The 14,049-nt window shown below is 38.1% G+C and overlaps 1 protein-coding gene across 35 annotated transcripts in view; it reads left to right on the forward strand.

Moving 5' to 3' along the window:
• FUBP1 (far upstream element binding protein 1) overlaps positions 1-14,049 on the forward strand; it is a 37,582-nt gene that overhangs the window by 9,465 nt on the left and 14,068 nt on the right. For 24 of the 35 annotated variants that reach the window (XR_002345126.1, XR_002345124.1, XR_002345125.1 and 21 more), the window contains 13 exons: positions 1,024-1,076; positions 1,166-1,237; positions 1,359-1,416; positions 4,098-4,260; positions 4,359-4,457; positions 4,596-4,697; positions 4,948-5,050; positions 5,138-5,238; positions 5,886-6,027; positions 6,693-6,853; positions 8,204-8,355; positions 8,445-8,524; positions 12,881-13,009. Coding sequence is in view for 16 of the 35 variants with exons in the window: in XM_013999331.2 (XP_013854785.1) it covers positions 1,024-1,076; positions 1,166-1,237; positions 1,359-1,416; positions 4,098-4,260; positions 4,359-4,457; positions 4,596-4,697; positions 4,948-5,050; positions 5,138-5,238; positions 5,886-6,027; positions 6,693-6,853; positions 8,204-8,355; positions 8,445-8,524; positions 12,881-13,009 (1,415 nt within the window). In the remaining 19 variants the exon portion in view is untranslated. The remainder of the gene's footprint in view (positions 1-1,023; positions 1,077-1,165; positions 1,238-1,358; positions 1,417-4,097; positions 4,261-4,358; positions 4,458-4,595; positions 4,698-4,947; positions 5,051-5,137; positions 5,239-5,885; positions 6,028-6,692; positions 6,854-8,203; positions 8,356-8,444; positions 8,525-12,880; positions 13,010-14,049) is intronic. The other 11 variants (XR_002345129.1, XR_002345132.1, XR_002345130.1 and 8 more) reach the window with 1 other exon arrangement.

Below are 14,049 nucleotides of genomic sequence, written 5' to 3' on the forward strand. Positions count from 1 at the left end.
TTTTAGTTGAACTGTAATGAAACACTACCAAGTTAGTGTGTAGTGGATATGTGTATCTGCTTTTTTTTGTTTGTTTTTATGTGTAATTTATTTCACCTCTATAGGTAATAGAGAATGATCAATATTTTTTTTGAGTGATGTGACATTTGTAATTTTAAAGGGTGGGTGGAATTAGCCACATTTTAGAGGAACTAAGGTGAATTAAAATAATTTAAAGATGACATTCGCTTACAGCAGATATTGGCACAACACTGTAAATCAACTATAATTTAAAAATAAATATTAAAAAAAGTGACATTCTCTGAACTCTGTCCCAGCTCCTTTGTGTTCATGCCTTCAGACTGTTCCATTCACCATACCTTTCTCACTTGATGTGTGTCACCTTAATTAAGATCTGTCTTTAACTACTCAAGCCCCATATTTTGTATTTCTGGTGGTTTGGTTTTGGGGTTTTTTTGGGGTTTTTTTGCTTCTTAGGGCCGCACCCGGGGGCATATGGAGGTTCCCAGGCTAGGGGTCCAATCGGAGCTAGAGCTGCAGGCCACAGCCACAGCTCATGGCAACACCAGATCCTTAACCCACTGAGCGAGGCCAGGGATTGAACCCACAACCTCGTGGTTCTTAGTGGGATTCATTTCCTTTCCCCTGCACTGTAACAGGAACTCCATGTTTTGGGGGTTTTTTGGTTTGTTTTGTTTTCCCACACATGGCATTTGGAAATTCCTAGAGCAGGGATTGAATCCAAGCTGCAGCAGCAGCAACCTCTGCTGTACCTGCAGCAACACCAGATCCTTAATCCACTGTCCCAGGCTAGAGATAAAACCCATGCCACCACAGAGACAATGCTGGATCCTTAACCCACTGCACTCTAGCGGGAACTCTCTCAAGCCCCATATTTTAGCATGTGTGCCCAGAAACTTAGCTTAAGCCATTAGGAGTCATTAGATTTCCATTGCTATGTTTACCTTGCATATGTAAACAAATTATCTTTCTTTGAATGAAAATGTTTCTGTTATTTCTTAGCAGGTCTGTAATGACAGAAGAATACAAAGTTCCAGATGGAATGGTTGGATTTAGTAAGTAGGCTACTTTTTTTTAAAGCTTTGAAAACAATAAAAATATACGTTAACATCTTTCAGCAAATAATTTTCTTTTTTCTTAATAGTAATTGGCAGAGGTGGCGAACAGATCTCACGCATACAACAGGAATCAGGATGCAAAATACAGATAGCTCCTGGTAACATTATTCTCTTGTATTATTTTCAAAGTGACCAGAAAACTAGCACATCAAGTTGCTAGTAAAAATTATGTTGTTAATCTTTTCGTGGCTTCAGATTCTTGTTTGTTTTTAATTGTAGACAGCGGTGGCCTCCCAGAAAGGTCTTGTATGTTAACTGGAACACCTGAATCTGTCCAGTAAGTATGAAAATCATATGCCCGTCTCTCCTTCATACTAAAGGACATTGTCTCTGCAATTGAACCAGTCTTCTCCTGAAGTATTAATTTTCCCTTTTTCTAGATAGTTCCTAACAGCATACAAACATGCTTTTAAAAAATCCCTCCATCTTAACAAAAAACCATCCCTAAACCCCACATTTCCGTTTCTCTCTTCTCTTTTACAGAACTATTCCTTAAAAGGTGGTAGCTGTGCTTTTTCTGTTATGTGCCTATTTGTCTTGAACTCACACCAGTCAACTTTTTTTTCACACTATTCCATGAAATTGTGAATGTCCTTAACATCATTCAGCCTTTTAGCATTGTTTGACACAGTGGACAGCTCACTCCCTAGCTACCTCCCTGGCTGCTGTTGCTGAGTTTTTCTGGATTGCCCTGGGTTATTATCTTCCTGGCCTCTCAACATGCAACTGCCACAAATTCAGTGTGTGATACATCTACACATCTCTTTTTTTCTTTTTTTTTTTTCTTTTTTGGCTGCCCCGCAACATACGGAGTTCCAAGCTGCACTCTCGGCAACTCCAGATCCTAAACCCATTGTGCCTGGCCAGGGATCAAACCAGCATCCCAGCACACCAGAGATGCCACTGATCCAGTTGTGCCACAGCAGGAATGCCTACACATACTCTTTAGATGGCTTCACTTACTTTATTAAATTTTGTTTAATATATAGATTTATATATTGTAAATTTTTTGTAGTTGATCTCTTTCCCAAATTCCATACTCACATCCAACTGCCACCTCAATATCTCCACTCGAATGTCTATTAAAAATTTCAAAATAGATTGTTTAAAAACAGAATTGTTTTCCAGCCTGTGCTTTCTTTTTTTTTTTCCCTCATGGCAAGATTTTTTTTTTTTTTCCTCATGGCACCTGAAGCATATGGAAGTTCCCGGGCCAGGGGTTGAATCAGAACTGCAGCTGAGGCCTGTGCCACAGCCATGGCAATACTGGATCCAAGCCACATCTGCCACTTGTGTGGGAGTTTAATGGCAACACCAGAACCTTAACCCACTGAGTGAGGCCAGGCATCAAACCCACATCTTCACAGAGACAGCATTAGGTCTCTTAACATGCCAAGCCACAAAGGGAACTTTCTGTGCTTTTTCTTTAACTCATCTAATTTATCTCATTTTAGTGCATGGCAACTCTTTTTTAATACTTTGTCTTTCTTTTATATCTCGTTTAACCGTAAGCACCTCTTGGTCAATTTCTTCTATATTTAGGATCCCATCTTCTATTGCACTTTCTACACTGTCACTTTGCCTGTGACACAATTTGCTTGTATTACTTCAACATCTCTCTGTTCTTTTTAATCTTGTCTAATTATCGTTTAGTCATAGTGATCCTTTTAAAATGTACATCAGCTCTTAGCACTACTTTTTATCACTGCTTTGCCTAATGGGAGTTCCCTGGTGGCTCAGCGGGCTAAGGATCTAGTATTGTCATTAACTGAGGCTCGGGTGGGTAATGTGATGTGAGTTAGATCCCTGGCCCCAGAATTTCCACATGCTTCTGTCATAGCCGTGGGTGGGGGGTGGGGATCCTGTAATGTTTCCCCATTTAAAATAGAAATCAGTGCATTTGTCATGGTCTGGCTTACCTTTGCCACCTTTCTCATTTAATTTTTACCATTCCAACTCACTCTGTTCTATCCCCATTTAGCCTCTTTTCTGTTTTTTCAGCACACCAAGCATGTTTCTCATTTGAGTCCTTGGCACTTCCTATTTCTTCTCTCTAGAACATTTTCTCTCAGATGTTTCTATAGTCACCCCTCCACTTCATTCAGGTCTTGGCTCAGCTATCTCTCTTATTAGTAAGGGCATTCATATATTTTGTCTTTTTTTTTTTTCCCCCTGTCTTTTTGCCTTTTCTAGGGCCGCGCCCGCGGCGTATGGAGGTTCCCAGGCTAGGGGTTGAATCGGAGCTGTAGCCACTGGCCTATGCCAGAGCCACAGCAACGCAGGATCCGAGCCTCGTCTGCAACCTACACCACAGCTCACGGCAACGCTGGATCGTTAACCCACTGAGCAAGGGCAGGGACCGTACCCGCAACCTCATGGTTCCTAGTTGGATTTGTTAACCACTGAGCCACGACGGGAACTCCCCATTCATATATTTTGCATAAAATAGCATCACTTCATACACATACACACGCATTCTCTCCTTATCTTTATTTCTGCTTCACTTAACAAATGGCGTTGTTTATTTAACATGCTGTTTTTACTTGTTTAGTGAAGTTAGACATTCTGAAAGAACCTTGTCTGTTTATTTCAGTGCTGTAACCCCATTACCTAGAGTAGTACCCAGTATGTAATTGACCTTTCCTAAGTATTTGTTGAATGAATGTGAGTAACCAAAATGAAGGTTTAAAAAGTAAATGTATCATTTAATTTTTGGAAGAATGAGCTTAATTCCGAAGTAACTTGTAGAAGTAGGGTGTGTCTTCTTTGAAATTTTGATCTCTTCTCAAAAAATGTTGAAGATAATATACCTATAAAATTTATTGCATGGTTTCAATCTTGATGGCATCTTCTTTATTTAAGATTGTTAAAATTTAGTTTTAGGCCACCTAAACCTGAATTGTTATGGAAGGAGTACCTGATTGTGTTATTTTGTGTTGACTAATAATTTGTTAACAGATCAGCAAAACGGTTACTGGACCAGATTGTTGAAAAAGGAAGACCAGCCCCTGGCTTCCATCATGGTGATGGACCAGGAAATGCAGTTCAAGAAATCATGATTCCAGCTAGCAAGGCAGGATTAGTTATTGGAAAAGGGGGAGAGACTATTAAACAACTTCAGGTATTGTTATGTTTATGAAATGATTACTTTTGTCTGTTCTGAAGCCTGTTTCCATCTACTTCCCTTGTGTTAATGCATATGCTTTCTATGGTTAACAGGAACGGGCTGGAGTTAAAATGGTTATGATCCAAGATGGACCTCAGAACACCGGTGCTGATAAACCTCTTAGGATTACAGGAGACCCATACAAAGTTCAAGTAAACTTTAGTTTATATTTTACAAAGATGTCTTTGGGGTGGATGGCAGAGTGGGCATAAAATACATGAATAATTATAATGGTTTTGAGACTTGCTTTTAAATTGACTTTTTTTTTTTTTTTTTTTTTTTTACTTCAGCAAGCCAAGGAAATGGTGTTAGAGTTAATTCGTGATCAGGGTGGTTTCAGAGAAGTTCGAAATGAGTATGGGTCAAGAATAGGAGGAAATGAAGGAATAGACGTAAGTAAAAATGCCAATTCAAAAATGGTTGCGTGAATGCTAGTCCATAAATAAAATAGGGTTTTCTTTTGTGTTACGTAGCCTTCTCTCAACATCGTCTCCTTTCCCCCTCCACTTTTCACTTTAGAATGCAGAATGTATATTTTGTAGGTTATTACCCTGTTCGATATAAATATAGTGCCTTTATGATTTGAGGCAGATTAATTTTTCAGGAAATGGTTTTCCTAATACTTAATTTTCTGTACATAAGGTCCCCATTCCAAGATTTGCTGTTGGCATTGTAATAGGAAGAAATGGAGAGATGATTAAAAAAATACAAAATGATGCTGGTGTTCGAATCCAGTTTAAACCAGGTAAGTACATAAGTATTGGTGGTGATTACTATTGGCATTCACACATTTAATGCTGGATTAGTCCAATTTGTTTTCTTTGTTTTGAAGATGACGGAACGACACCTGATAGAATAGCACAAATAACAGGACCTCCAGACCGATGTCAACATGCTGCAGAAATTATTACAGACCTTCTTCGAAGTGTTCAGGTTTGATAGAATGTTAATGTTTTTGTTTAAAAATACTTTCTTTAAGTTCCCATTGTGGCTCAGTGGTTACAAGCCCCAACTAGTTTCCATGAGGATGCAGGTTTGATCCCTGGCTTTGCTCAGTGGGTTAAGGATCCTGCATTTCTGTGAGCTCTGGTGTAGGCCACAAGTGGGGCCTGGATCCCTCGTTGCTGTGGTTGTGGCTTAGGCCGGCAGCTATAGCTCCAATATGACCCCTAGCCTGGGAACTTGCATGTGCCACAGGTTCAGCCCTAGAGAGAGGCCCCCCCCCAAAAATTGCCTTCATTAAATTTTAAAGTGTCTGTCACACTCTCCTCCCCCACCGCTGCCTTTTTTTGTTCAGAATCTTTTTGATGATACGTTTTTAATAACTAGAAAGTTTAAATTACTTTGAGTTAGACATCTTGGAACAGGAGGGTAGCTATATATAAGTGTACCACTTTGTTCACCACACTATGGAAAAAATCAGTGGTGGTGGTTATTTGCTGACTATTTGGGCTAGGTCATCTCCCAACTTCTCTAAATTTATGATTTAGGTAAATAAAAGTTGAAGAAAATAGTAATATTGTGGAAAGAAGAGTGTATTTTTGACTTTATCTTTCCTTCTCTTGTCTTTCCTTCTTTAGGCTGGTAATCCTGGTGGACCTGGACCTGGTGGTCGAGGAAGAGGTCGAGGTCAAGGCAACTGGAATATGGGACCACCTGGTGGACTACAGGAATTTAATTTCATTGTACCAACTGGGAAAACTGGATTAATAATAGGAAAAGGCAATGTATTTATGCTATTAATGTTTCACTGTGTGGTTAAGTGTTACACTTAATCTAATTTTTTGGATGCTATTTCTGATGCTGTTGTAAATGAGTAGCAATGATTTTTTTTCCCTTGGCTGTATTTTAGTAGAAAAGTGTTTTTATATTGATTATGTAACAAATTATAAATGAAAGATTTTATATTAAATCAAGAGTGAGATTTGACTCACATTGAGTTCTAGAGAAAGGGACCAACAGTTCAGTTATTTGTGTGAGAAACTTTCCTTTTGACCTAGAAGGTGGTTTGAGTGTTCTTGTTTATTTTGCTTTTTCCTGACACATTTAAGAATTTTTTGGACTTTCTAAGTAGTTGTGTTAGTTTATATTTACATTGCTTATAAAAGCAGTTTCTTTGAAGCAAATATTTTAATGTAATAATTCATTTTAAGGTTGGGTATAGTTATGTGTTATAACTCAGATGTATTTTAAGAGAAGCATGAAATTCTTTATATAATTTAACTTAAAACATAGAACAAATGGGAACTCCTGATAGAATATCGGCAGGTGGGATAGTGGTGAGCACTTCTTTCTTAATGGCTCATTTAATTGTGACCAGTTTCTTTTCAATAGCTCCTCCTTATATCCTTTAAATCTTTAGAGCAATTACTGTGTTTTGACTTTAGGAGGTGAAACCATAAAAAGCATAAGCCAACAGTCTGGTGCAAGAATAGAACTTCAAAGAAATCCTCCACCTAATGCAGATCCTAATATGAAGTTATTTACAATTCGTGGCACTCCACAGCAAATAGACTATGCTCGGCAACTCATAGAGGAAAAGATTGGTGTGAGTATGCTTTAAACTTACAACTGATAGCACAGACCCTATTAGTTAAATAAAACCTTCAGATGCTGCTGTAAGTGCTATATAGAAAAATGTCAATTTCTACTCTAAAATTATGGGTCTAGTCACATAAGTAACATACAACATGGAAAGATTTTCCAGCAATAAAAATAACCCAATTAAATACACAGTTATAGGTGTTGAGAAACTTGAGTGCAGGTAAATAAGAGAGGATAGCATTACTGTAGAATATATGGACTTGAAGATAGGTAATACATAGTCACTATTGATTAAGGGCTTAACTTACCAAACCTTGTTGAGGCAAAGATGAATCAGATGCATCCCCCTGCATTAAAGTAGAACTGTACAAATTTGGAAATTTCTTCTGTAGTAAAGATGGGAAAAAGTGCTGGTGGCAGTACAAAAAAAAAGAATTTTGACTGTTTTCTTGTAAATGAGGCAAATAATATTGTTCCTTTTACTATGAAAAATTAACATATGTTGTAAGAGACCATCCTAAGTTATTAATAGTGGGATTTCTTAGGAAAATTCTGCTTGATATTTACCATACTATGAATGATGTCTTTCTCTCTGGGAAAACAAAAGATGAAGAGTGTTTTATTTTGAACAGTTAAATCTAGTAGTCCTTACAAGTTGGATTATCAAAAAAAAAAAAAATCAGCTAAGGATTAGTAATTATGGTGTGGCATGGAATGAATGAAATATATTGATAAATCAGTTTAAAAGGAAGTTTTCGTGGTATTTAGAAAATTATGATAAAGGGTAAGGGAGGAGATGAACTTAAATTTATGGATTCAAATGTGATTCAGTGACAGAAAAGCTGTAAGGAGGACTTTAGTTTGTTGAATGAGAACTTGTTACATTGCTGGTGAAGTATTCAGTAGCCAATTCACAATGTAAGACCAAAGCAATTTGAGGACCATATTGTCAGGATGGTTCTCTGTTTAATATTAGGAGAGTAGATACAGAGAGAAGAGCTAGAGGTAAGATCTTGATATTTGATAAGCTTCCATGATTAAGATGATAAAGTGTAGTAAAAGTAAGAATTATAAAAGGAGGGAATAATGGAGAAGGAAATAGTCTGAAAAAGAACAGCAGAAGGTAAAGGAAATGTTTCAGTTCTTTGCCAATGTTACTGATTTTAATTTTACATGTTTTCAATATGGTAGAGTTTAGAGATTGTGCAACATGACTGAAGAAATGGAAGAAAAATGATAAATTTTAGATTACTTGTGGGTATGTAAAAGGGTAGAAATAGAAGATCGTTTGTGCATAGAAAAGTTTAGCCATTACTGTATTCCTGATTTTTGTTATCACTTTACTTTTTTGCAGGGCCCAGTAAATCCTTTAGGGCCACCTGTACCCCATGGGCCCCATGGTGTCCCAGGCCCTCATGGGCCTCCTGGGCCTCCTGGGCCTGGAACTCCAATGGGACCATATAACCCTGCACCTTATAATCCAGGACCACCTGGCCCCGCTCCTCAGTAAGTTTTGAATTTGGTTCTAGGCTTGTGCTCAGAAATTCTAGATTTTGGTAAATTGTATTTTTAAATTGATTTCTATCTTTTTTCAGTGGTCCTCCGGCCCCTTATGCTCCCCAGGGGTGGGGAAATGCATATCCACATTGGCAGCAACAGGCCCCTCCCGATCCAGGTAAAAGATGCTTATCATTTATTTGGATATAATGTGTGCTTTTGTTTGCCACTCCAGTTATTATTTATAAGTTTTCTAGTGTTTATTCTACATTGTTTGCCTTTTCTGCTCTTGTTTCACTCCTTCAGGAGTGTTCGGTTCTGGTTCCACCATAATTTTAAGACTGGAGTGAAAAAAGTCTATTTTCATGAAATTTTTTCTTTCTGCATTTGGCTTTGTTGACTTTTGAAACGATACAGCAGAATGCTAAAAGCCAAAAGCTATAGGAGGAAGTACAGTGTCTTAGGTTTTAGATGCTAGTGCCAACAAATGTGTAGTATGTTAATAGTGACATTATCCATGAAGACAAGTTTGTGTTTATAAAATTATGTGAGAGTCTGATGGAGTGTTTTAATAATTGGGCATTAAGCTCGCACATTCTCAAATAAGATATATAAATTATCTATTTTAGTATTCCTCCTGATAACTTCACATATTAGTAAAAAGCGGGCCTGTATTAAATATTTGCATGTTAAAACTCTAGGATTCATTTAATTAAATGTTTTCTCTGTTCAGATCTGAGTTATTTATTTGTCTTTTTGCCATTTCCGGGGCCGCTCCCACGGCATATGGAGGTTCCCAGGCTAGAGGTCTAATCGGAGCTGTAGCCGCCAGCCTACGCCAGAGCCACAGCAATGCACGATCCGAGCCATGTCTGCAACCTACACCACAGCTTACAGCAGTGCCAGATCCTTAACCCACTGAGCAAGGCCAGGGATCGAACCCACAACCTCATGGTTCCTAGTTGGATTCGTTAACCACTGAGCCACAACGGGAACTCCTGGGTTATATATTTAGATTATATCATTATTCTACTCTTGAATCTTTTCTCACCCTGCACTTTTCTTTCCATCGTGGTCAAAGATGGCATTCATTGAAACCAATAACTTTTTTTATGTGTATTACTCATGAATTTATTACATTTATAGTTGTATGAAGATCATCACAACCTAATTTTATAGCATTTCCATCCCAAAAGCCCCAGCACATGAAACCAATAACTTTTATGATACTTTTTTCTCACCTGCTACCTACCTTGTAGGCCTCTTTCACTGGAGTAGTTTCAAGAAAGAATTACGGATTCCTTTCCATATCAGTATATGTATATATTTAAAGCTAAAATAATTTATTGAATTTTATTAGACATTCTGGTATTTAAGAGAATGTTATATGGTATTATAACATAGCTTAATTTCATAAGAAGTATGCTGTTTGGAATGTGATGACACAAACATGACAATTACCAAATAATCACAACTCCCACACATTCGAGAAACAGATTGTGTGTACTTAGGTCTGGGTATGCAGGGATGAATTAACATTCTGTGACAGTAGAGTGTACTTCAGATGTTAGCAGTAGGACTTCTCTTGGAAGGACTTAACAGGAGAAGGGTCAAGTATGATTTATTGTATAATAGTTTAAAAGTTAATCTTTAAAGAATGAAAAGACTTTGCTTTCCCTCTCGGAAGCTAATTGATATGGTGTGATTAAGCAGAGGAATTACACCACTGAAGAGATTAAAGAGTTTGAGAAAATTAAGGGGCAGATTTACATTGGGTAACTTAAAGCTGCAGAATTGCTTCTGTTTGGGTGCTTTGTTGAGGTAGTATGATTGAGAAAAATTATAGGAATAAGTGATCTCGGGGGGAAAAAAAAGGTGGGAGTTCCCGTTGTGGCTCAGCTGGTTAAGTTTCTATGAAGATATGGCCTCACTCAGTGGGTTAAGAATCAGGCATTGCCACAAGCTGTGACAGAGGCCGTAGATACGGCCTCAAATCCAGTGTTGCCATGGCTGTGGTGTAGGCCTCAGCTGCAGCTCTGAATCAGCCCCTGGCCCAGGAACTTCATGAGCTACAGATGTGGCCATCAAAAGAAAAAAAAAGTGATCTCTGTATCACAATCTCGTTTTCCCACTTGGAGAAGTGATGAAGTCGGCACTGTAAGGATTCATTAGTGTGGCTTTTAGCATTGGGAAAAAAGTAACCCATTTAACTGAAAGATAATGTAATTGATTTAAATAAGATTGTTTTGTGGGGAATTTGTATTAAACAACATCCTGGTATTTAAATATGGCCCTATGTTGACAACAAAGTCAGTATTCTCTGAACTAAAATCTGGTTCTTTCTATAAAAAATTAATGGGGAGGTTCCTGCTTTTGGTCTGGTGGTTTAAGAATCTGACTGCAGGAGTTCCTGTTGTGGCGCAACAGAAACGAATCTGACTAGTATCCATGAGAATTCAGGTTCGATCCCTGGCCTCACTCAGTGGGTTGCGGGATCTGGGTTGCCGTGAGCTGTGGTGTAGGTCGAAGACAGGGAGGGCTTGGATCTCTCATTACTATGGCTAGACCTGCAGCTGTAGCTCCAATTTGACCCCTAGCTTGGGAACGTCCTGTGCCGCAGGTGCAGCCCTAAAAAGCAAAAAGAAAAAAGAGCCTCACTGCACCACCGCAGTGGCTTGGGTTGCTGCGGAAACATGGGTTTGATCCTTTGCCTGGGTACTTCCATATGACATGGTTGTGGCCATTTAAAAAAAAAAAAATTTAATAGGTTGTTAAAGATTTATGTAGTAGTGTGAAATTAGATTTCAGAGTAAAACAGCCTCAGGTAAGTCCTAGTCTTGCAACTTACTAATTATGAGATAGCAAAAAAAGTTTTCAACCCTTCTAAATCTGTTTTCTTATCTATAAAATAATAAGTAAATGAGTAAATATCATACTGAATGAATTTAGTAAGTTATCAGTAGGTAGTTATAAGACTACTTTTCATGAATAGTCTACACATTTAGGAGTGCAGGTATCAATTCCTAAAGTCAGTTTTACCTCAGTTTCTCTATCCAGACATGGTGTCAAGTGAAACATTTGTATTAATTCTATACAGGTAATGATACTATTGAGACATAAATATCCAACAGAAAAGCAGTACATTTATTACTTGAGAAAGATTTGGAGAGTGACATAATGCCTTATGATTGTATCGTGTTAGAAATTGGATCATTCTAGACATCCTTACTCTTTTTTTTCCTCAAAACTCACTAACCTTTATTTTATTAAGCAGCTAAGAATTGCAACCCGTTTGGGAAGAAAGCTAAACAGATTACACATAGGTATATAGACTTTGGCTAAGGAAGTTACATTCTCTTTGTTTCTGACCAAGGGTCTCAAACTTTTATTTTATTTTATAGTCTTTTTGCCTCTTTCTGGGGCTGCTCCCTCGGCACATGAAGGTTCCCAGGCTAGGGGTCTAATTGGAGCTGTAGCCTCTGGCCTACGGCAGAGCCACAGCAATGCGCGATCCAAGCTGCGTCTGCAACCTACACCACAGCTCACCGCAACGCCAGATCCTTAACCCACTGAGCAAGGCCTGGGATCGAACCTGCAACCTCATGGTTCCTAGTTGGATTCGTTAACTACTGAGCCATGACGGGAACTCCAGGATCTCAAACTTTTAAAGCATCAATAGATTTTCATGAAGGAAGAGTGAGGGTCAGCCAAGAGTAGAGGAAGCATTAACATGGTGAAAGGCCCAAATATGGGCTTGGTCACTTTTGAAAAGAACAAGCAGTTTACTGTGGCCAAAATTTGAGTGTTGGTAAAATATTGACAGTTGGGGGCCAGTGATGAGGATAGAAAGTAAAGTATAAGTGGGGATGTCTAAATATCTTGTTAAGGATATTGATTGATATAGTATACTTAAAAAGCTTTAATTTTGTCCTAAAGACTCCAGGAAATAAGTGAATTTCAAATAGGTCAGTGACATCATGTTTATCTTTTAAGGTAATCATTGAAATATGATGAGATGAAATATGTATGATAAATCTATTTCTTTTTCCAAGATTTTTAAGTTGTCTCTTCATTGAAAGCAAGATAGGGCAGAGTTCATTGTTGTAAAATTATTTCTTTCCAGTATAGGTTTATCTCTAGAAGTCCTTGCCTCTAGTCATCTGCCACATAGAAATGTTGTACTTGAAGCAAAGCTAGTTTAGAACAAGCAAGGGCACAGGATGATTTGAGACAAAGCATTGGATTTGGAGCCAAAAGATTTTTGTTACCCCAATTCTGCTACTCACTGGTTTTTTAGGAACTAGGAAAAGATACTTAATCTCTGAGCCTCAGTTTTCTGTAATAAAAGCTAATGATGACAATAAAAAGAATAGAAGAATTTGGAAGTTTCCACTTACTATTCATTTTTTATGTCCAGTTAATTTGGTGGGGTGGTGGGGATGGGTTTGTGTATTTGCTAGGGAAGTTGTGATTCATTGACCAATTGATTAATTACAGACTTCAGATGCAAGCATTGTACTTGTGTTTATTCTAGCTAAAACAGGAACAGATCCAAATTCAGCAGCTTGGGCTGCTTACTATGCTCACTATTATCAACAACAAGCACAGCCACCACCTGCAGCTCCTGCTGGTGCACCAACTACAACCCAGACCAATGGACAAGGTAACTATGATAACTAAAGAATTTACTTTTTATATGGAAGTGAAAACTTGCACTTGGAATTACATATAAAGTACATCAGAAATACCTAACCATCACACAGCCCTCAAATCATTTAATCAACATTGATACATCATTGCTGTCCTGGGCCAGGGTCCCTTAATCAGATTTCACTAGTTGTTCCTATTTCTCACCAATCAGGAATAATTCCTCAGTCTTTCTCATCTTTTAAGAGTATAGACTTTTGTGAGATGTTTATGGATCAGTCTAGGTTCCTTCAGCCTTTTCTCAAGAAGGTGAGGTCATGATCAGTGTTCCTGCTTACAGTATGGCAAGAATACCTCAGAAGTGAATGCTGTACAAGATCTTTGTGCATTACAGTGGAGAGGAGGGGGTGTCATGTAATGTTTATATTTTATCCCCAGAGTTGGTAACCATGGTCACTCAGTCATGTTGTTATTGTCTCCCAGGATTCTATACCATAAAATCATCGTTTTTCTCTTTGAAAGTAATATTTCTGGAAAGTTATACTGAGATTATACCACTCTTCTGTTCCTCATTGAAGTTATACCCATCCACCTTAGCTTTCATTGATAATACCTGCCTCATTCAGTTACAACTTTGATGAGAATTTCTACTTCCATCGTACATTCCGCATTTATTAGTTAGCATTCTACTATAAGAAAGCGATCTCCTTTTTTTCTTTTTTTTTTTTTGACTTTTTTATGGGCACACCCATAGTGCATGGAGGCCCAAGGCTAGGGGTCAAAGTGGGGCTGTAGCTGCAGATCTATACCACAGCCATGGCAACGCTGGATCCGTAACCCACTGAGCAAAGCCAGGGATCGAACCTGTGACTTCATGGATACTACTCAGGTTCATTAACCACTGAACCACAATGGGAACTCCAAGATTTCTTTTCTTTCTATTTATTTCTTTATGTCAGTATGGATTCCTATTTTATTCTGTGGGTTTTCTGTTTTTTTTTCTTTTTTTGGCTGCACCCATGACATGTAAGTTCCTGAGCCAGGGATTAGACCTGT

This window comes from Sus scrofa, chromosome 6, assembly GCF_000003025.6.
Source record: "Sus scrofa isolate TJ Tabasco breed Duroc chromosome 6, Sscrofa11.1, whole genome shotgun sequence".
Taxonomy (NCBI): domain Eukaryota; kingdom Metazoa; phylum Chordata; class Mammalia; order Artiodactyla; family Suidae; genus Sus; species Sus scrofa.